The sequence below is a fragment of the Eumetopias jubatus genome, unplaced genomic scaffold (genome assembly GCF_037043125.1).
Source record: "Eumetopias jubatus isolate StellerSeaLion01/CBP00866 unplaced genomic scaffold, mEumJub1_p1.0 scaffold_13, whole genome shotgun sequence".
Lineage (NCBI taxonomy): Eukaryota > Metazoa > Chordata > Mammalia > Carnivora > Otariidae > Eumetopias > Eumetopias jubatus.
Genome location: NW_028274819.1, coordinates 13,826,667 through 13,850,472, shown reverse-complemented (window position 1 = coordinate 13,850,472; position 23,806 = coordinate 13,826,667). Strand labels below are relative to the sequence as shown.

Sequence of the window (23,806 nt, the reverse complement as noted above, 5' to 3'; positions counted from 1 at the left end):
AAAAACAGAAAACGTATTACTTTCATCAAAAATCAGGATTAAAGACTGTTTTGCAACATTTATGATATCAACAAAAATAAAGACTTAAATATGCAAAACAAAGCATTGAAAGAAAATATAAGAGAATATCTTTATATTAAGAAAGAATTTAGACAAGACATACAAAGCACAACCATAAAGAGAAGAGTAAATTTTGAACTATGTTAAAGTGAAAAATTTCTACCCTACCAAGTATATCAGGCACAAAAGTGAAGTACAAGCTAAAAACAGTTTGAAGTATCGACATTGCATTTATCATTAAAAGGTTATTACCTAGTGCAGAATACATAAGGAGCTATTACAAATGTACAAAATGAAGATAAAATAACCCAGTTGAACAATGAACAAAGAATGCAGACATAGAACTGGAAAAAAAAAGAAAACCCTGCAATTAGTATCAAAGCACTTAAAAACACTTCACCTCGCTTGTAATGACAACACAAAAGCTTAAACAAGAAAGGAGAATCCATTTTACACCCATCAGATTGGAAAGCATTATGAAAGTCTGATAATATATAGTATTGGCAAGAATATGGAGTAAAGACCAGTCTCGCACACTGTTTGCAGGAGAGCAAATTGGTAGAGCAATTTGGCAATATCCTCTAAATTTAAAGATGTTTTTTCTTATGACCCAGAAATTACCCTCCAAGGAGTGAGTGTACATGAGAGGATCTCTTGAACTGGTACACACTCAGAATTTCAGAGGAAAATGCATTTCTAGATTTTCATATTATCCAGGAACAGGAAAAATGTATTCATCTATCAATAATAGAATGGATAGATAGTCTGTCGTATGTTTATATACTGACGTAGACTATCTCAGTGAAAACTGATGCTACATGAACCAGCAGGGAAGAATCTAACAATATTTAGTGAAAATAGAATAACTTGCAGAAGGAGAGCATAATTCATTTATAACAAATTTTAAATCTAGCAAAGTAACAATATTTAATTCTGTGAATACATAAACACAAGCAAATGTTAGAATTCTACATAGGGATAAGAAACATTAAATTCAATGAGAGTTGAGTGCAGGCAATGGAGAGAGGAACAGAATCAGGCAGGGAGGGCTCAATTTGAGAACATCTGAGTATGTGAAATGTCGGAAACAAACAGGCATGGATGAAGACTTAATGATGATCAGTTACACTTGCACAGGTGGTCTTTACACTATTTTCTATTTTTCCATATATGTTGGAAATAGTTCTTAATGAAAAATTAACAAGTGAAACCACAAAACCAGTTTTATAATGAGGGTGGATGTTGATTTAAAAAAAAAAAAAAACTTCTAAGTAAAATATGCCAGGCTATCAAAATGCTTATGAACGAGGATTCCGCTGAACCAGTATTATCACTGTAAAGATATTTCTTAGAGTAATCTAAGATACCCAGACATCTTCATTACTACATGATCTGTATAAAGGCAAAAAGAAACAAGAAAAAAAATGTTTATGGTTGAGAAGTTTCCGGATATTAGTTTGAAAATTATTAAGCACTATAAAAATTGAACAGATGGTCATTGATATAGCATCATTTGGAAATTCTGTCTTTTATAACTTTGTACCAATACAAATTTATTGATAGAATCTTTTGAACAATAGCAAAAACCTCAGTCTTGTCTTTCAATTCTTATGCAATATTTATTATTATTATTATTATTATTATTATTATTATTCACTGAGATGGCACTTTAAATGCTAGCAAATATTTTGCTATCTTCTTCTAAGTCTAATAGGCAAATTATGAAAGACAAAAATATATGTAATGACCAAAAGTGATTTGCTAATTTTAAATGCTCATTAATTCGTCAGATAATAAGATATATATATATACTTGTGACCAAAGTGTCTACTTAATTTAACAACTTCTTTTGGAAAACTTTCCTGATTGCTCTTTTAACATCTTTGTTCCTCAGGCTATAGATCAAAGGGTTTAACATAGGACTTACAAAGATATAAAACACTGCGACAATCTTCCCCTGTTCTACAGATGTTTCAGAAGGGGGTCTCAGGTACATGCAGAACAGTGTCCCATAAAAGATGGTGACAGCCGTCAAATGGGACCCGCAGGTGGAGAAGGCTTTGCGCCTCCCCTCAGCAGATCGGATGCGCAGAATGGCTGAGAAAATGAAAATGTAGGAGATGAGAATGATGGTGAGTGAACAAATAAGGTTGGAGCCAGCCACAACGAACATGGCAGTTTCTTTGACATAAGTATCTGAACAGGCAAGGACTATGAGGGGTGGGTCTGCACAGTAAAAGTGGTTGATTTCATTGGGTCCACAGAAGGAGAGGTGAAGCACCAGGATGGTCTGTGCCAGACCATTTGCAAAGCCATAAATATAAGGGGTGGCAATGAGAGAGAGGCAGACACATCGGGACATCTTGCTGCTATACAACAAGGGTTTGCAGATGGCCATGTAGCGGTCATAGGCCATCACTGTGAGCATATAATAATCAGTGATCACCAGGGCAATGAAAAAGTGGAATTGTATAATGCAACCCAGGAAGGAAATGGATTTTCTCTTGGATAAGAAATGAACCAGCATCTGTGGAGTGACATTGGTGGCATAACAGAGATCCACAAAGGAGAGGTGACTGAGGAAGAAGTACATTGGAGTGTGAAGTGTCGAGTCACTTCTGATTAACAAAATCACGCTCACGTTGCCGATTACTGTGATAAGGTAGATGAGTAGGAAGACCACAAAAAGGATGGGCTGTAACTCAGCCCCATCTGTCAGTCCCAGGAGAATAAACTCAGTCACTGCTGTGTAGTTTTTCTTTAACATTGTGTGTCCTTGGCTTCAAATGGGGGCTAAAAGAAAGGAAGGAAAAATGTATGTCTTTTGTCACATGTCCCTTACCCCCATCATGTCATCTGATGAGTCTTCTCCAAAATTTGTAAAAACACTTGCGACATAAAGAAATAGTTTAGTAAGCATGCAACTGATACTTTAAGCCTCTAAATTAGTATAGAGCTCCTTTTAGAAAGGCAGTCCTATTTTAAATGCCTTCTGCAAGTCTTCATGTTGAAAAGATTTTATCTTCTCTGCAAGATTTATTACATTAGTTCACTTACAATTTCTTTAAATGCTGTTGTTTTTTGAACATTACAATCCTTTGTTTCTCGGTGTATTTTTGATGGTTGTATATAAATCCTCATCTGTTTTGCGCAGCTGAATGGAATGACGCATATCCCTGAAGAACTTGTCCTTCTGTCCCTCTGAACTCAAGATCATTTCAAACAGTTTGTTCCCTAACTCTGCAATGCATGTCCTTTCCCTTTGTGTCTCCTCTACTCAGACGGCCCTCATATCACCAAAACTTACTTAATTTTTAAGACTCAGCCTAGGATCTCCTTTGCTTTGTGTATTAATGCCAAATATCAGGGCCAAAAACTGGTTCATGGTGCATAAAAATCAATTATATATTTGGTATAAGAAAAGATACATGTACAGTACATAAACTTTATATGTATCTATAAGATATACACATACAAAATATATTGGTGACACCAAGTATTCATTGGAGGAGAGATTAGGGAAAACATATATTAAAATGCTCCCTGGTGTAGGGGAGGAGACAATGATGAAGAAAAGACTAACAAACATACCCATGCTTTATAATAATTTTATTGAAACTCAATAATATACACCCAGGTATGGCAATGTTAAACTGCCTCTTACTAATAGCTACAAGGCCAAGGATAGACAGGGATCACTTTGTAAGGCACTTTGTAAATGCCTCCAACATTCTTGTCCATTGCATTATCTCATTGCACATATGGACTTTGGACTTATTGATCAGGATAATAAAATGCAAGACAAATCACCTAAATCAATATAATCATAATTATTTTGTATGTTTCTCAGTTCTTAAGATTTGAGTATCTGTCATAATAGACAAGTACTCTTTGAGGCTGGGGTGGTACTTTTAATAAATATCTACTTATTGACACATAAATCATGTGTCAAAATAATTAATGTCTCTATTTGTTACTGCAGGTTAATGATGCAATGCAAGCTTGAACATTTCAGATAATTTAACTGAGTACTTTATGAAAATAACTTTTCTTTAGAGAAACAAAAGACAACATCCTACATGATTTGAACAAAGAAAACTCAGAGAGAAGCATTTGTAGGGAGACAAAGTGGCTCTGCGGACACCTGAGGCTCTGCACTCTTGACATTCACCCTCACCCTGAGACTCTCTCAAGTAGATGCTTGCTGGCACTATGCAAGCACCTAAAGAGTCTAGAAGGTTGGTCTTTATTTTAAGAAGGCTGGTGTCTCTTGATAGGTGGTCATCATTCAGTTTGAAGTGGAAAAAGGGTTAGGGAAGGAATCTGCATGAAAGACATTTTAATTAACTTTATTTTTTATTTAAATTAAATTTAAATAATTCATGTATATCATAAACCTAAGAGTGGCTGATACTCTATGAAGGGGTACAGAGCATTAAACAATAGGATGCTTATAATCAGAAAGAGTAGCGTCATTAACTTGGAGGGAACTAGAAAGATTATTTAACACCACTCCCTAATTTTCTTCATGAAGTAAGAGACAGTATACATGGTTAGGTTTTGAGTGTCCCCAGTGTGAACAGATACTGGAGGTCTTCAGCAAGACCTCCTTGCCAGAAAACCCCCATGTCCATTTCCTAGCTATGGGGCTTGACCAAGTTACTCATCTCTCTAATTTTCCTCATGCATAAAATTTGGTTCTCATAGCAACTCCTTCGTATGAGGGATTTAATCCAGGTAAAATGTCAAATATGTCTGACATGTAGGATGCACTCAATAAGTTGTAGCTACTATTATATTGGATGAAAAATCCAAGTCTAGTCTAAAATAACACTCAACATAAAAATGTGAGTCTCAAAGACAAGATTTTATCTAATCATTAATTACAGCCTCAGTGGCACCTAGAACAGTGTTTTCCCAAATGGAGCCAATCAATCATTATATATGGAATGAATTTTCTTTCTGGCCTAGTTCTGTTTCCATTTGAACTACTACTCTATTGAACATTTATAAATACTTCTACTTTTAGAAGATCGTTAGAATTTAAATCAAGGCATTTGTTAATTCATCAGTCCATAATTTTATTTTTGTTGATTAAAATATTTTTTTCTACATTCCAAAATATATTTTCACAATATCAAACCCTACCTTTGAAAGTAGTGTGATTTCCCAATAACAGTATGAATAGAAAAACCTGAAGAGTATATAACAGAATTGTCACATAGGGACCAAATCCCTATAGTTTAATTATTTCTAGGAGCAAATCATTCAGACTACATACAGCCACTATCTTATTCTCTTGCAAATCCTAACTAAGTTCATCGAGGACATGATTTTGGCCCATTCCCCAATACCAAAAGGGAATCAAATCTCCCAAGAATCATGTAGGAATGGGATTCATCACTTATTTTAAATTATGCTTAAATGTCTTACTATTTTTTGACTGGGGGAATAATAGGTTCTCCTGTTTACAACATGTAAGGTAGAAAGGTGCCTGGTATACAGAGAAAGTTTTGGAGTCTCGGGGGCATGCCATTAGAAGATCAATTAACTTCTGTTGGACTTGGGCTAGTTATTTACTAATTCTGAGCTTTGTGCTTTGTCTTTTTAATAGGAATAATTATGCATAGCTATGTATGTACCCTGGGAACATTACAGATATACAGGTAATATAGATGTGCTGGTGATTCTCCCTCTGTCACTTCACCCTACCCAGACCTTTTGACTGTTCTTCTCTACCTTCCTTTGTCCCCTTGGATTTTAACCCTTTTGGATCACATCAATAGAGCTCCTTTGGTGTCCAGTTTCAGCTGAGTTTGGCCAATGGGAGAAACCAACAGGATATCAAAAGTGGGGAAAAGAGAAAAGTAGCTCCATTTATTTCCCATTCTCTCCCAGATCCACAGTGAAGGTGCCAGAGTGGCTGTATCCTTCTAAACAAAACTCCTGCTGAGCTGTGTGTTGGGGAGGGAGGTGGCCAGGGACTTGCTTCCAGCTTCTAGCTCTCCTTGGGTCTGGGGATTTATAATCCTGGTCACTTCAGAACTTTCTGCTGCTAGCCTCCAGATGCTTCAACTTCTTTGATTGATTTCTGTAACTTTGCCTGTATTCTCTGTCCTTTCACTAAATGCTCTTCATGTAAACAGTCTAAGTGAAATGTTGTTTTATACCATGTCCCTAACACAGGCCAGAGCAGCACACAGTAGTTATTTTATTGAATAACTTGCAGTGGGAGTAGTAGCAGAATGAACAATTATGGTAAGAATGATTAGTCATTTTGTTAAAGTCTTGGGATATATCTGAGTTTCGAAGATTCTGGCCTGGAACTCAAAAGGACCATTGAGGTACTCTCCTTCTGGAACCTGAATCAACTGAGGACTACACATATGAGTCAGATATTGTCATTACTAGCAATGTTGCAGGTAGACTTGGATTTGACAATGTGGCTGAGACATGCTTATCTGTTCCTTTCCACTGAATTGAAGCCACCCAGACACTGTTGACCACATAACTCTTGGTCCTTCCTTCCTTTCCCAGAGCCACGGCCAGTCAGCACATCTGACTGAGACAGGACATGTTCATTAATCACATAGAGAATTGGATGACTTGTATTATTGGACAGATAGCAAGCAGCAAGAATTTTTTCCATAATCTCACCAATCTCCACTCACCCTAATTAGATAAGCATGTGAAGGATATTGTGAATGGAATCCAAAGTGTCCTTCAAAACTTTTCCCCAAAAGTCACTTAGAAACCCCTGCCTCAATCCTTTTTACCACAGTTGGAAACCCCTATCATGTGTTTATGAAGTCCAGAAACCTCTGGTTATCCTTGACTTCCTACTTTCATTCCCATTCCTTCCAAATATTTATCCTTGACTTTTATAAATGTTACTATTTATTTTCATTGTATTATACACCTTTTTTTATTATGTTATGTTAATCACCATACATTACATCATTAGTTTTTGATGTAGTGTTCCACGATTCATTGTTTGCATATAACACCCAGTGCTCCATGCAGTACGTGCCCTCCTCAATACCCATCACCAGGCTAACCCACCCCTCCACCCCCCTCCCCTCTAGAACCCTCAGTTTGGGGGCGCCTGGGTGGCTCAGTTGGTTAAGCGACTGCCTTCGGCTCAGGTCATGATCCCGGAGTCCCGGGATCGAGTCCCGCATCGGGCTCCCGGCTCAGCGGGGAGCCTGCTTCTCCCTCTGACCTTCTCCCCTCTCATGCTGTTTCTCTCTCTCTCTCTCTCTCTCTCTCTCTCTCAAATAAATAAATAAATAAATAAATAAATAAATAAATAAATAAATAAAATCTTTAGAACCCTCAGTTTGTTTCTCAGAGTCCATAGTCTCTCATGGTTCGTTTCCCCCTCCGATTTTCCCCCCTTCATTTTTCCCTTCCCACTATCTTCTTTTTTTTTTTAACATATAATGTATTATTTGTTTCAGAGGTACAGGTCTGTGATTCAACGGTCTTACACAATCCTTGACTTTTAAATACCTAGAGTCAAATTTTCCTAAATTGAGAAGAAGGAACAGGAGGAAGAGGAGAAAAAGAAGTGAAAAGGAATTATAGGAATTCAAAGAAACTTCAAAGAGGCTTTCAATGTTACTTTAAAAGTATTGGGAGATCCTTCTTTTTAAAAAATATTACACAACTTTTAAAATTCATTTCTTTAAAAGAAATTTCAACTTCGGGGAAATGGTCTGAATGGGAAGTGCATGACACAAGAAAAGCAAGTCATGGCGCTGAGCACTTTTTAATCTCATTAACCACCATCAATCTAGTACCAAACCCAACCTTTGTGCCTGGAATCTATAGTAGTTTTCAGCACTCCTCATGCCTTTAATCTTCTTCATAAGAAACATGTATGTGTGTGTGCATGTGTGTGTGTGTGTGTGTGTGTGTGTGTTTATAATTTTTCAAGGATGTCTGAAACATAATTACCTATAAACATCCATTATTAGCCTTTAAAAACATCTTAACAAACTGATCTGGTTTGAAATGTTTTCAGAGCCAGCCAGAAAATATCTAAAAGAATATTTTATTTGAATCGTATCTCTGTGTTATTAGAGAAAAGATATTCAATTTCTCTGAGTGTCAGGCTTTTCCTCTGTAAGAAATAAATTATATCTATATTACAGGGATATTGTAAGTTTTAAATATACTTTACTTTTTCTTTGTAATGAAGATGGATGTTCATTTTAAAATGCTTAGCACACTAGTGGCTGGTATCTCAGAAATACTCGAGAGATGAAAGTAGCTGCCATACTGAGTTGCAAATGTGTGTGCTCTACCAGCAGATAATGTAAAGTAAATGTGAAAAATGTAACTTTAAAAATTCTCTGTAATTGTTTAGCCCTTCCTCTGAAGACTTCTGCTGTGCAGAGATGTGGCAAAACAAATTCAAAGTATGTTTTTTTATAGTGAATCTGCTAAAAAACCAATTAACCATATTTGTCAGGACTACATTTATGAAAATCCAGAGATAATTTCAACTATCAAGGCCTGTATACAGAGTGTATAATGTTGAAGTTTATTGTAAAAATATTTGCAAGGTCATCAACAATAAGTCAATTATCATAAGATTGGTGAGCAATTCAAATTTCTATAATGAATACAATAATATTATACTAGAGTTTCTACCCATCTCAATGAACCAACTAGACAGAAAAGCATTTCAGAATGACAAAGAGTATATATAGGATTTTTGTTTGTTTAACTAGGGATTTTTGCCCATCTGACAAGTGAAGATTTTTTATTTACTCTTTGCATGTTCATGGCAACCGATATATAAATATTTTGCATGTTTCTCTCATATTTCCTGAAGAAAATTTGACAAAATATCTTTGTCATATTACCTGAGTCCTTATGTTGAGACATAATTACATATCACATAGACTTGTGAAGCATGACTTTCTTTTAAAGAACAGCTTTGGACTTAGAGCCATCAAAATTTAAATAACTCTTTGATCTTTCTCTTAAGGTAAATGCCCAATCCTTAACATTTTAATCTTTTTTTTTTCCTTTGATGACTCACAAGGCCTCTTACCACTGGGGAAGAGAGGTTTTGATCTGCGTCCATTATGCTTATGCTTCTCTTTGGTCTTTTTGGGCCTCTGATCTGCCTGGTTGCTCTGCTGTCTCCGACCAGGACAAATGTATCTTGCAGTCATTAATCTCTCTTGGCCTGACACAGCCTGCTAAGGCTTCCCTGTTCACCCAGCAGCACCCTGGCTCTTGAGGAAATGATAGGCCCTCCCCCACCTTAGATCTGCTTCTTAGATTCTTTTTTTATTTTTAAGATTTTATTTATTTGACAGAGAGAGACACAGCGAGAGAGGGAGCACAAGCAGGGGGAGTGGGAGAGGGAGAGAAGCAAACTCCCGCAGAGCAGGGAGCCCAATGCAGGGCTCAATTCCAGGACCCTGGGATCATGACCTGAGCCGAAGACAGACGCTTAGTGACTGAGCCACCCAGGCACGCCTGCTTCTTAGGTTCTTTCAGACATGGCCCAGGAATGCTGCTGTGCAGTATTCAGCTTCACCGATGCAACACATCTCAGGTTCACATCTTAGGTATTTTCATACTCCCCTACTAGGGGATGCAGAAAATGTTGAAATTTGGGTGCTGCCCATGCCCCATGGAAACCAAAGAAACTGTGGGAACATTAAGTCAAGTCCAAGGAGCAAGTGTTTAAGTAAGCTGAGCCCAAAGTCTTCTTTGCTTTGGCTACCTGACATGTTGATTCAGGGCCAAAGCCTACAGCAAGGAGACAAGGAGAGCCAGTCCCAGAGTGATCTCCTAAGGCCTTAAATCTTTTCTTTTTCTTTCCTTTTTTTTTTAATCCACTCATTAGTATGTCCATGCCAAAGGGCCAAGCTTTGGCTCTTTACTTTCTCTCTGTCATAATCTACATTTTCTATATCAAGCATTAAAGGTAGACTTCAGGGGAAGAAAATCAGTTCAATCATATAAAAGATATAAAGTATTATTTTTTTATATTCATAATAGTATTATTATGAACCTGGTTCAGAAGTACTAGGACTTTACTCTTATTTCAAATTCTAATATAGATAAGACCCAAAGAGGAAATATTATATGAGTTAATGTGTATCAGGAATCATAAACTAAACATACTATATAAGCAAGCAGTCCATGCTAACAAGTTTACTTGAACCTGTTTCATTCAAACTAACCTTTCAATGAGATCTGAGAATCTAAACACTTATTCCCTACAACTTGCAATCTAATTCACAAGAAGAAATGATCTTAGGTTACTAATGAAAATGAGATAAGCTGCTGTTTACATGGAACCCTAAGTCACAACCTTCTGTTTAGCATCACTGTTCGGGTATTCATCAGTAACTCTTCACTAAACATCAACTGTGCACCCAAAACGTTGTATAGATCTCTTCAGGAGATGTCAAATGGATTTTACATTAATTCTGTCCTCAGAGCACTGACTGTCCTGTAAAAGAAATGGGAAAAAAGGAGGTTAGGACCACAATAGAGACAGAGAAAACCACCAGTGCTATTCACAAGGGGAAAAACTATTCCAGCTGGGGATATGATGAGCAGAATCATGGCAAAGACCTCTTCATTATAAAGAATGCAATACCTTTTTCGTACCTTAGAAAGAATCTCAATACAGAAATTGGTACTCCACGTTTTTGCATTTAATAAAAGATACTGCATGCATCTAAAGATTGACCCATAAATTAGGATACCATCCATTAAGAAATGACTTTTGTCTTTTGTAAACATCCCCAGAGGGAGTCCCAAGGATGGTCCCTATGGGACCATAGGTGATTTCCTAATGAAGGTTTCAGGCATGAGTCATCCAGAGTTAATCACTCAGGTATAAATCCTTCTACTTTGGCGGCCTTCCAGGAGACTAGGAAATCACTATCCCTCCACAGGTAAGTCTGACAGTTCTGAAAATCAAGAACTCCTAATAAATATTGTTTGATTTACTAGTATCTTCTCTTTTGAACATAAAAATGGAATTAGTAGTGATTATAATAAGAATTGCCACATTAAGACAAAACCATAGGCAGGCAGACTTAGACAGCAGGTGACTGGTAATGTATTAGAAGGTCAGACCTTGCAACCATCCCAAACGTAGTTACAGATCCTTTTCACAACACAGCTAAGATTTAGAATAAGCTTACATGTTGAGATTAGCTAGTCCTTGGATTTCAAAAAGTCCATACATCTAACTTCCCTTTTAAGTTTTCCACCTCCAAAGCCTAGAGCATAAGAATTTGGCACAAGAAAACATCTTCCCTTCCATACGGCTTTATTGATTTCATACATTTTTTTCTTTTTTTTTAATTTTTTTATTGGTATGTTACTCACCATATATTACATCATTAGTTTTTGATGTAGTGTTCCATGATTCATTGTTTGTGCATAACACCCAGTGCTCCACGCAGAACGTGCCCTCTTTAATACCCATCACCAGGCTAACCATCCTACCACACCCCTCCCCTCTAGAACCCTCAGTTTGGTTTTCAGAGACCATTGGCTCTCATTCTTTGTCGCCCCCTCTGATTTCCCCCATTCTTTCCTCCCCTCCTGCTATCTTCTTCTTTTTTTTCTTAACATATATTGCATTATTTGTTTCAGAGGTAAAGATCTGTGATTCAACAGTCTTGCACAATTCACAGCGCTGACCATAGCACGTACCTTCCCCAATGTCTATCACCCAGCCACCCCATCCCTCCCACCCACCCCCGACTCCAGCAACCCTCAGTTTGTTTCCTGAGATTAGGAATTCCTCATATCATTGAGGTCATATGATATATGTTTTTCTCTGATTGACTTATTTTGCTCAGCATGACACTCTCCAGTTCCATCCAAGTTGCTGCAAATGGCAAGATCTCATTCCTTTTGATGACTACATAATATTCCATTGTGTATATATATACCACTCCTTCTTTATCCATTCATCTGTTGATGGACATCTTGGCTCTTTCCACAGTTTGGCTATTGTGGACATTGCTACTATAAACATTGGGATACACATACCCCTTTGGATCCCTACATTTGTACCTTTGGGGTAAATACCCAGTAGTGCAATTGCTGGATTGTATGGTAGCTCTATTTTCAACTGTTTGAGGAACCTCCATACTGTTTTTCAGAGTGGCTGCACCAGCTTGCATTCCCACCAACAGTGTAGGAGGGTTCCCCTTTCTCCACATCCCCACCAACGTCTGTCGTTTCCTGACCTGTTGATTTTAGCCATTCAGACTGCTGTGAGGTGGTATCTCATTGAGGTTTTGATTTGGATTTCCCCGATGCCGAGCGATGTTGAGCACTTTTTCATGTGTCTGTTGGCCATTTGGATGTCTTCTTTGGAAAAATGTTTGTTCATGTCTTCTGCCCATTTCTTGATTGGATCATTTGTTCTTTGGGTATTGAGTTTGATAAGTTCCTTACAGATTTTGGGTACTAGCCCTTTATCTGATATGTCATTTGCAAATATCTTCTCCCATTCTATCGGTTGTCTTTTGGTTTTGTTGACTTTCTTTTGGTTTTGCTGTGCAAAAGCTTTTTATCTTGTTGAAGTCCCAATAGTTCATTTTTGCCCTTGCTTCCCTTGCCTTTGGCAATGTTTCTAGGAAGAAGTTGCTGTGGCCAAGGTCAAAGAGGTTGCTGCCTGTGTTCTCCTTTAGGATTTTGATGGACTCTTGTCTCACATTTAGGTCTTTCAACCATTGAATCTATTTTTGTGTGTGGTGTAAGGAAATGGTCCAGTTTCATTCTTCTGTATGTGGCTGTCCAAGTTTCCCAACACCATTTGTTGAAGAGACTGTCTTTTTTCCATTGGACCTTCTTTCCTGCTTTGTCAAAGATGAGTTGACCATAGAGTTGAGGGTCCATTTCTGGGCTCTCTATTCTGATCCATTGATCTATGTGTCTGTTTTTGTGCCAGTACCATACCGTCTTGATGATGACAGCTTTGTAATAGAGCTAGAAGTCTGGAATTGTGATGCCGCCAGCTTTGCTTTTCTTTTTCAATATTCCTCTGGCTATTCGGGGTCTCTTCTTGTTCCATACAAATTTTAAGATTATTTGTTCCATTTCTTTGAAAAAAATGGATGGTATTTTGATGGGGATTGCATTGAATGTGTAGATTGCTCTAGGCAGCATTGACATCTTCACAATATTTGTTCTTCCAATCCATAAGCATGGAACGTTTTTCCATTTCTTTGTGTCTTCTTCAATTTCTTTCCTCAGTATTTTATAGTTTTCTGAGTACAGATTCTTTGCCGCCTTAGTTAGATTTATTCCTAGGTATCTTATGGTTTTGGGTGCAATTATAAATGGGACCGACACCTTAATTTCTCTTTCTTCTGTCTTGTTGTTGGTGTATAGGAATGCCACTGATTTCTGTGCATTGATTTTATATCCTGCCACTTTACTGAATTCCTGTATGAGTTCTAGCATTTTTGGGGTAGAGTCTTTTGGGTTTTCCACATAAAGTATATATCATCTGAAAACAGTGAGAGTTTGACTTCTTCTTTGCCAATATGGATGCCTTTGATTTCTTTTTGTTGTCTGATTGCTGTGGCTAGGACTTTTAATACTATGTTGAATAACAATGGTGAGGGTGGACATCCCTCCCGCATTCCTGACCTTAGGGGGAAAGCTCTCAGTTTTTCCCCATTGAGAATGATATTTGCTGTGGGTTTTTCATAGATGGCTTTTATGATATTGAGGTATGTACCCTCTATCCCTATACTCTGAAGAGTTTTGATCAAGAAAGGATGCTGTACGTTGTCAAATGCTTTTTCTCCATTATTGAGAGGATCATATGGTTCTTGTTCTTTCTTTTGTTAATGTATTGTATCACGTTGATTGATTTGTGGATGTTGAACCAACCTTGCAGCCCAGGGATAAATCCCACTCAGTCGTGCTGAATAATCCTTTTAATGTACTGTTGGATCCTATTGGCTAGTACTGTGGTGAGAATTTTTGCATCCATGTTCATCAAGGATATTGGTCTTTAATTCTCCTTTCTCATGAGGTCTTTGGTTTTGGAATCACGGTAATGGTGGCCTCATAAAACAAGTTTGGAAGTTTTCCTTCCATTTCTATTTTTTGGAACAGTTTCAGAAGAATAGGTATTAATTCTTCTTTAAATGTTTGGTAGAATTCCCCTGGGAAGCCATCTGACCCTGAGCTTTTGTTTGTTGGGAGATTTTTGATGACTGCTTCAATTTCCTTAGTGTTTATAGGTCTGTTCAGGTTTTCTATTTCTTCCTGGTTCAGTTTTGGTAGTTGATACATCTCTAGGAATGCACCCATTTCTTCCAGGTTATCTAATTTGCTGGCATAGTGGCAGATAATATGTTTTTATAATTGTTTGTATTTCCTTGGTGTGGGTTGTGATCTCTCCTCTTTCATTCATGATTTTGTTGATTTTGGGTCATTTCTCTTTTTTATTTTTCTCACTCTTGTTTATTCTTTCAAAGAACCAGCTCTTAGTTTCATTGATCTGTTCTACTGTTCTTTTGGTTTCTATGTTATTGATTTCTGCTCTGATCTTTTATTTTTTCTCTTCTCCTTCTGGTTTAGGCTTTATTTGCTGTTTTTCTCTAGCTCCTTTAGGTGTAGGGTTAGGTTGTGTATTTGAGACCTTTCTTGTTTCTTGAGAAAGGCTTGTATAGCTATATACTTTCCTCTTAGGACCGCATTTGCTGCATCCCAAAGATTTTGAACAGTTGTATTTTCATTTTCATTGGTTTCCAAGAATATTTTTTAATTCTTCTTTAATTTCCTGGTTGACCCATTCATTCTTTAGTAGGATGCTCTTTAGCTTCCATGTATTTGAGTTCGTTCCAACTTTCCTCTGGTGATTGAGTTCTAGTTTCAAAGCATTGTGGTCTGAAAATATGCAGGGAATAATCCCAATCTTTTGGTACTGGTTGAGACCTGATTTGTGACCTAGGATGTGATCTGTTCTGGAGAATGTTCCATGGGCACTAGAGAAGAAAGTGTATTCCATTGCTTTGGGATGGAATGTTCTGAATATGTCTGTGAAGTCCATTTGGTCCAGTGTGTCATTTAAAGTCTTTATTTCCTTGTTGATCTTTTGCTTAGATGATCTGTCCATTTCAATGAGGGGGGTGTTAAAGTCCCTCACTATTATTGTATTGTTGTCAATGTGTTTCTTTGCTTTTGTTATTAATTGCCTTGTAGAACTGGCTGCTCCCATGTTACGGGCAAAGATATTTACAATTGTTAGATCTTCTTGTTGGATAGACGCTTTAAGTAGGATATAGTGTCCTTCTTCATCTCTTATTACAGTCTTTGGTTTAAAATCTAATTTGTCTGATATAAGGATTGCCACCCTAGCTTACTTTTGGTGTCCATTAACATGGTAAATGGTTTTCCACCCCCTCACTTTCAATCTGGGGGTGTCTTGGTTCTAAAATGAGTCTCTTGCAGACAGCATATTGATGGGTCTTGTTTTTAAATCCAATCTGATAGCCTGTGTCTTTTGATTGGGGCATTGAGCCCATGTACATTCAGGGTAACTATTGAAAGGTATGAATTTAGTGCCATTGTATTGCCTATAAGGTGACAGCTACTGTATATTGTCTGTGTTCCTTTCTGATCTATGCTGATTTTAGGCTCTCTCTTTGCTTAGAGGACCCTTTTCAATATTTCTTGGAGGGCTGGTTTTGTGTTTGCAAATTCCTTTAGTTTTTGTTTGTCCTGGAAGCTTTTTATCTCTCCTTCAACTTTCAATGACAGCCTAGCTGGATATAGTATTCTTGGCTGCATATTTTTCTCGTTTAGTGCTCTGAAGATATCATGCCAGCCCTTTCTGGCCTGCCAGGACTCTGTGGATAGATCTGTTGCCAATCTAATGTTTCTACCATTGTAGGTTACAGATCTCTTCTCCCAAGCTGCTTTCAGGATTTTCTTTTTGTCTCTGAGACTCGTAAGTTTTACTATTAGATGTTGCGGTGTTGACCTATTTTTATTGATTTTGAGAGGGGTTCTCTGTGCCTCCTGGATTTTGATGCCTGTTTCCTTCCCCACATTAGGGAAGTTCTCTGCTATTATTTGCTCCAATATACCTTTGCCCCCCTCTCTCTTTCTTCTTCTTCTGGGATCCCAATTATTCTAATGTTTCGTCTTATCGTATCACTTATCTCCCGAATTCTGCCCTCGTGATCCTGTAGTTGTTTCTCTCTCTTTTTCTCAGTCTCTTTTTTTCCATCATTTGGTCTTCTATATCTCTGATTCTCTCTTCTGCCTCATTTATCCTAGCAGTTAGTGCCCCCATTTTTGACTGCACCTCATTAATAGCCTTTTTGATTTCAACTTGGTTAGATTTTAGTTCTTTTATTTCTCCAGAAAGGGTTTCTCTAATAACTTCCACGCTTTTTTCAAGCCCACCTAGGATCTTTAAAGTCATGATTCTGAACTCTAGGTCTGACATCATACTAATGTCTGTATTGAGTAGGTCCCTGGCTGATAGTATTATCTCTTGTTCTTTTTGCTGAGGTGATTTTTTTTCGTCTTGTCATTTTGTCCAGAGGAGAATAGATGAATGAGAGAACAAAATGCTAACAGGTTAACAACGTCCCCAGCAAATATAATCTATACAAATCAGAAAAGACCTGAAACCAGGGGAAAAGAAAGGGAAAGAAAGAAAAAAGAAAGAGAAAAGAAAGAAAAAAAAAGGAAAAGATAAAGATAAATACAAAAACAGAACAATACGAAAAAACCGAATATGATCAAATGTGATCAGGCTAGTGCATCGATCAGTGCCACACTGATTTTGGGCATATTTTGGTCTGTTAGAAGAAAGTGCCTCCTAAAATTTTAAAGGAAGAAAGACTTATATATGTACAAAATAAGGGTTGATACATTGAAGGGATGGAAGATGACTGTAAAGATGAAAATTATAAAAGATTTATAAAAGGAATTCATACGATAAGAAGTTGTTTGAAAAAAGAAAGAAGAAGATTTAAAAAAAAGAAATAGAAGAAAAAGAAAAGGGAGAGAATGTGATCAGGCAGGAGACTAGAACAAAGCCATACACTAGTGATTTGGGGTATATTTTGATCTGTTAGAAGAAACTGTATCTCAAAATTTTAATGAGAGAACAACTTATATGTATATGCCAAAAATAGGGGTAAGTACTATGGAGGGATAAAATATGACTCTAAAAATGAAAAATAAAAAATGTTTTTTTTAAAAAAGGGATTGATAAGATGTTGGTTGAAAAAGGGAAAAAGAAAAATTTAAAAAAAAAAACAGTTAAAAAAATTAACTTTGAAAAACTAATGATCATGGTAAAAAAAAGCCATGAATTCTACGCGCAGTATTCCCCTAGCGCTGGAGTTCTCCCTTTCTCCTTGATCGGTAAACTTGAACTTGGTCTTGGCTTGCTGGCTGTTCGTGCGGATCTTCTGGGGGAGGGGCCTGTTGCCGTGGTTCCCAGATGTCTTTGCTGGAGGCGGAATTGCCCCGACCTTGTCAGTCTGGGCTAAGCAAGCTGCTCGGGTTTGTTCTCAGGAGCTTTTGTTCCCTGCAAGCTTTCTGTACAGCTTTGGAGGAGGAGAGTGAAAATGGTGGCCTCCCAGTCTCCACCCCAGAGGAGCCGAGAATTCGGGGCCCTGCTCCTCAGTGAGCCCCCAGAGAAAAGCAGTTAGTCACTCCCGTGTCCCTGGTCTCTGTCCGCACTCCGTGCTCACCCGGCCTGTGACGGAGCGTTTCTATCTCTGGCACCCAACCCCATGTGGAGTCTCCAAATCCAGCAGATCCCTGCAGTGTGCTCCCGTGCCGTTCCTCCCAGGGGAGGAAGGGGAGTCTCCCTGGATCTGCCACTTGTTAGTTCCCTGCTGGAGGAGCAGTGGCCCGATTGTTCCATGGATCACGGTTAATGGAACCCCGAGCTGAGAGCCTGCGCCTGGGCTCTGTCTCTGCCGCTGGCTTCCCCGCTCCGATACCTGGTAGCTCTGTCACACTCAGGCACCCCCAGTCTTTCTGTGACCCCGAGGGTCCTGAAACCACACTGTCCTGCGAGGGTTCCACCGCCCACTTAGCCACTGGAGCAATGTCCCATATATATATATATATATATATATATATAAAGTAAACTCTATGCCCAACGTGGGGCTGGAACTCACCACCCTGAGATCAAGAGTTACTTGCCCTACCCGTCGAGACAGCCAAGTGGTCCTTCTTTACTGTGTCCCTGCCCAACATTGCAATAGATTTTATTGATTTTTCAGCTGAAGCATCCCATCTAAATAAAGTTCTCAGAAAAGATTCTTTAAGGCTTGAATTTTTTTTTGTATTCTTCTCCCTGCATTGTTCATGGACCTTAGATTCCTACCTACACTAAGCATGATTGTGATTCTTTTCAGTAATTCTGTTACTTGAACTGTAATGATTTTATACATTTAATCATTGTCTTCTTTTGGATTATCCTCATTCCTCTCATTTTCTCACTAATCTTTCTCTTGGAATAGGAAAAGCACTGTTGGTTGTCTTTTGGTTTTGTTGACTGTTTCTTTTGCTGTGCAAAAGCTTTTTATCTTGATGAAGTCCCAATAGTCCATTTTTGCCCTTGCTTCCCTTGCCTTTGGCGACGTTTCTACGAAGAATATCATCAAGACAGTATGATACTGGCACAAAAACAGACACGTAGATCAATGGAACAGAATAGAGAGCCCAGAAATGGACCCTCAACTCTATGGTCAACTCATCTTTGACAAAGCAGGAAAGAATGTCCAATGGAAAAAAGACAGTCTCTTCAACAAATGGTGTTGGGAAACTTGGACAGCCACATACAGAAGAATGAAACTGGACCATTTCCTTACACCACACACAAAAATAGATTCAATGGTTGAAAGACCTAAATGTGAGACAAGAGTCCATCAAAATCCTAAAGGAGAACACAGGCAGCAACCTCTTTGACCTTGGCCACAACAACTTCTTCCTAGAAACATTGCCAAAGGCAAGGGAAGCAAGGGCAAAAATGAACTATTGGGACTTCAACAAGATAAAAAGCTTTTGCACAGCAAAACCAAAAGAAAGTCAACAAAACCAAAAGACAACCGATAGAATGGGAGAAGATATTTGCAAATGACATATCAGATAAAGGGCTAGTACCCAAAATCTGTAAGGAACTTATCAAACTCAATACCCAAAGAACAAATGATCCAATCAAGAAATGGGCAGAAGACATGAACAAACATTTTTCCAAAGAAGACATCCAAATGGCCAACAGACACATGAAAAAGTGCTCAACATCGCTCGGCATCGGGGAAATCCAAATCAAAACCTCAATGAGATACCACCTCACAGCAGTCTGAATGGCTAAAATCAACAGGTCAGGAAACGACAGACGTTGGCGGGGATGTGGAGAAAGGGGAACCCTCCTACACTGTTGGTGGGAATGCAAGCTGGTGCAGCCACTCTGAAAAACAGTATGGAGGTTCCTCAAACAGTTGAAAATAGAGCTACCATACAATCCAGCAATTGCACTACTGGGTATTTACCCCAAAGGTACAAATGTAGGGATCCGAAGGGGTACATGTACCCCAATGTTTATAGCAGCAATGTCCACAATAGCCAAACTGTGGAAAGAGCCAAGATGTCCATCAACAGATGAATGGATAAAGAAGGAGTGGTATATATATATACAATGGAATATTATGCAGCCATCAAAAGGAATGAGATCTTGCCATTTGCAACGACATGGATGGAACTGGAAGGTGTAATGTTAAGCAAAATAAGTCAATCAGAGAAAGACATATATCATATGACCTCACTGATATGAGGAATTCTTAATCTCAGGAAACAAACTGAGGGTTGCTGGAGTGGTGGGGTGTGGGAGGGATGGGGTGGCTGGGTGATAGACACTGGGGAAGATATGTGCTATGGTGAGCGCTGTGAATTGTGCAATACTATTGAATCACAGATCTGTCCTCTGAAACAAATAATACATTATATGTTAAAAAAAAGAAGAAGAAAATAACAGGAGGGGAAGAATGAAGGGGGGAATAGGAGGGGGAGAGGAACCATGAGAGTTGATGGACTCTGAAAACCAAACTGAGGGTTCCAGAGGGGAGGGGGTGGGGGGATGGGTTAGCCTGGTGATGGGTATTGAAGAGGGCATGTACTGAATGGAGCACTGGGTGTTATACGCAAACAATGAATCATGGAACACTTCATCAACAACTAATGATGTAAGGTATGGTAATTAACATACCATAATAAAAAAAAAAACTAAAAAAAGGAAAGAAAAACACTGAATGACGAGGAGGGAGGGTCTCCTAACAACTTGGAATGCATCCAGCTGGTGGAGGCCCATGGCATGGCAGCCTATGGAGTGTGATGTGTGACTGAAAAAATTTTTGATGCTTTTCAACATGATCTGCGCTGGCATTTTTAAAACACTGAATACTTTAGTAAGAATAAGAACACATGAGTTCTTCTCTCCCACTCTTTCACTTCAGCTCATAATTTGAAATATAACTATATCAAATTACTTCTGCAACAGGTGTTTCTCCATGCATATCCCAGAAAGAAAACCCTGGACTGTGTAGTAAATAATAAAATGGTGTGATCATTAATAAGAAAATTTACTTATTTTTCCTTATATTTCTGAATGCAAGAAAACTTAAGTCAGGGTAATGGAGACTCTCAGAAAGATCCTCTTTTTTCAAACTTTCAAAAACCAACAGAGTGCTATCAAGGTTAAAGTTAGAGGATGGGGTACTTCCTTCTTCATGCTAATTGTGAAATATTTTGTGTGCATTGATGATGGCAAGTTTGCTATACTTAAGCAAACTCTGTGGTAATACCTCAGGATCCTCTGTAAGGGGAAGGTGTAAACTCTCAGTAAAACCATGGGTAAAATCCTATGATAAACCTCTTTTATTTACTTTAAACAGATCATATCAACTGTCTCTTTCAGTGCTTCAACACTGTGCATTAAAATCATGTGGAAAACTTGTTCAAAAATATGCCAATGTGTGTACCCTACTTGAGTTGATCTGTAACCCAAGTTTTGGTGTTATCAAAACTTCCACATTGGAACCCAGTGTCAAGCTAGAGTTGATAACCACTGATCCAAGAGTTATATTTGTGAATATATTATTTTAATAAGCAATGGAGTTATTCTTTAAAAGTATGAACTTTTAATATCCTCCTGGCCTTACAAAATTAAAGGTAACTCATTTTTTCAGTCCTGAGTCAACTTCTATCTGTTTCCAACAGTCCAACTTGCAAATTTTCATTGACAATTTTCAAGGTTTTAGGTCAGTACTATTATCACTAGTTCATGTTATAAAAACAAACCCATAATTGTGCTTCGTCCTGTACATTGTTTACATGGCAGCTATAATTTTTGTAGTAACTCAGTCTCCACTGGTACATCAGGGAGGTAAGACATCTACACATCATGAAAAATCAGCTGATGTGAGTTGGCAAAGTTACCTCTTTGATTTATCCATTTGTTCACCTAAGGGTTATTGTGTATCCACTGATTCAGGCACTGATTCAGGCACTGGCCCAGGTTCTAGGGATAGGGCACACATAAAGTTCTTGCCCTCCTGTGGTTAACATTTTAATGGAGGATAGACAACAAAATATGTAAATAAAAACTATTTATGTAAATAAATAATTTCAAAAGTGATAAATGAGTAAAAATAGATCATGAGCCATGATTAAAGAGCTATATGGAATGGAGCTTAACTTGAGAGATCTAAATGAAGTGATGAAATAAGTCACTCAAAGGCCTAGTAGAAGAACTTTCAAGGCAGAGATCAGTATATGCAAAGGCCCTGAGGTAGGATTGTGTTCAACATGTTCAAAAAATGCTAGAAGGACAATGTGGCATGAGAAAAAGGACTGGAGGGAGACTTTTATCTTAGACCTAAGTGGCAGCAGAGGAACTGCTGACAAGCTGTTCTAAGATTCAATGTGTAATCTTTTGAAGGTAGAGCAGACAAGACTTCCTGATAGTTTAGATATCAGGTGTGAAGTCAAGGGCATGAGATAAAATGAAATATGAATATGACATATATAATATAAAATAAATTGGGATACAGTGAGATAAAAAGAGACCATGAGATCGAAAGGGATATTATTAGGTGAAAAACAACTGAGACCATCAACGACAGGTTTGGAACAAAAGAGATAAGAGGGACAGATCACCAAAGAGCCAGGAGAGGTATGTTGCTATAGGAAGATAAGGAAGAAATTAGGAAGAAACTGAACATCAATAAATACACAACAGGCTCTCAAGAGTATATGCTACTCCAATTACAAAAGGTTGGCCCTTGCAGACAACAATACAACCAGTCTACAGAGAGTCACCCCTTCTTCTCATTCCCTGACGAAGCATTTATGTCATGACCAGACTATGGCAGTAGTCATGTTTGAGTGTCAAAAATTCTGATCCTATAGCCTAATTAGGGACATCAATGAACTAAATTAAATTCCATATGTTCTAGGCGACGGAAGGTGAGAGCGGCAAAGCAGACAGCACAGCTGGTGCATGAACTTCAAATATATTGTCCACTTCATCAGCATCACCAACCACCTGATGGCAACTACTGAAACTTTTCCATCTCTGGGGGAAGTAACAACCTATTTAAACCTCTCTTTTCAAAACCAGTTTTTGTTAGTGCCCATTTACTTTGTCTCTTCTTGAAATGCCTATAATTTATTTCTGTTTTTATATCTGAAAGATTGTTCCATATTAGAGAATATGAAGATGGCCATACTTGCCCCACACAATGGCACTGAGGCAACTGAGTTCATCCTCCTGGGACTGACCAGCCAACAAGAGCTGCAGCCCATCCTTTTTGTGGTTTCTCCTGATTTACTTCATCACACTGACAGAGAACTTTGGATTGATTGCATTAATCAGACTCACTCCCCGGCTGCAAACACCCATGTACTTTTTCCTCACCCACTTAGCATGCGTGGATATTTTTTTATTCTACTAATCTCTCTCCTCAGATGCTTGTTAATTTCCTCTCTGAGAAGAAAACCATTTCCTACATGGGGTGTCTGGCCCAGTGTTTTGTTTTTGTGACTGTTCTTTACTGAGTATTACATGCTCAGTGCCATGGCCTATGACAGGTACATGGCTATCTGCCATCCCCTGCACTATAACAGCAGAATGTCCAGGTCACTTTGCACCTGCCTTGTCACTTTTCCCTACCTCTGGGGTGCTATGGTGGGCACAATGCAGGTAATATTGACCTCTCACTTGTCCTTTTGCAGACCCAACATCATCAACCATTTCTACTGTGCTGACCCACCCCTCCTCATGTTGACATGTTCTGACACTTACATAAAGGAGACTGCCCTGTTTGTGTCTGCAGGGATTAACCTCACTGGTTCCCTACTCATCAACCTCATCTCCTATATTTTCATTTTCATCACCATTATGAGGATCCATTCCAGCGAAGGGCAGTGCAAAGCCTTCTCCACCGGTGGCTCTCACCTGACCACTGTCACCATGTTCTATGGGTCCCTATTCTGCACGTGTCTGAGACCAGCAAACGAGCAGTCTGTTGAACAAGGGAAAATTGTGGCCGTGGTTTGTATCTTTGTGAATGCCATGTTGAATCCATTTATCTACAGCTTGAGGAACAAAGATGCGAAACAGGCTTTGAGAGCAGTGTTTATGAGAAACCTTGGTACAATGGAGAAAAAGTCTATTTTGACAGTCTCCCAATGA

The 23,806-nt window shown here is 38.4% G+C and overlaps 1 protein-coding gene and 1 pseudogene across 1 annotated transcript; one reads left to right on the top strand and one right to left on the bottom strand.

The window, feature by feature from the left end:
- Positions 1-1,891: 1,891 nt before the first annotated feature.
- Positions 1,892-2,827, bottom strand: LOC114215399 (olfactory receptor 5M5-like). Its single transcript, XM_028111383.2, has one exon. The coding sequence runs from the start codon at positions 2,825-2,827 to the stop codon at positions 1,892-1,894; it is 936 nt and encodes a 311-aa protein (XP_027967184.2).
- A 19,998-nt stretch (positions 2,828-22,825) lies between these two features.
- LOC148162611 (olfactory receptor 5M11-like) lies at positions 22,826-23,806 on the top strand (annotated as a pseudogene).

Bases quoted from the DNA above. Each gene is read 5' to 3' on its own strand.
- LOC114215399 (XM_028111383.2), bottom strand. From the start codon at position 2,827: ATGTTAAAGAAAAACTACACAGCAGTGACTGAGTTTATTCTCCTGGGA.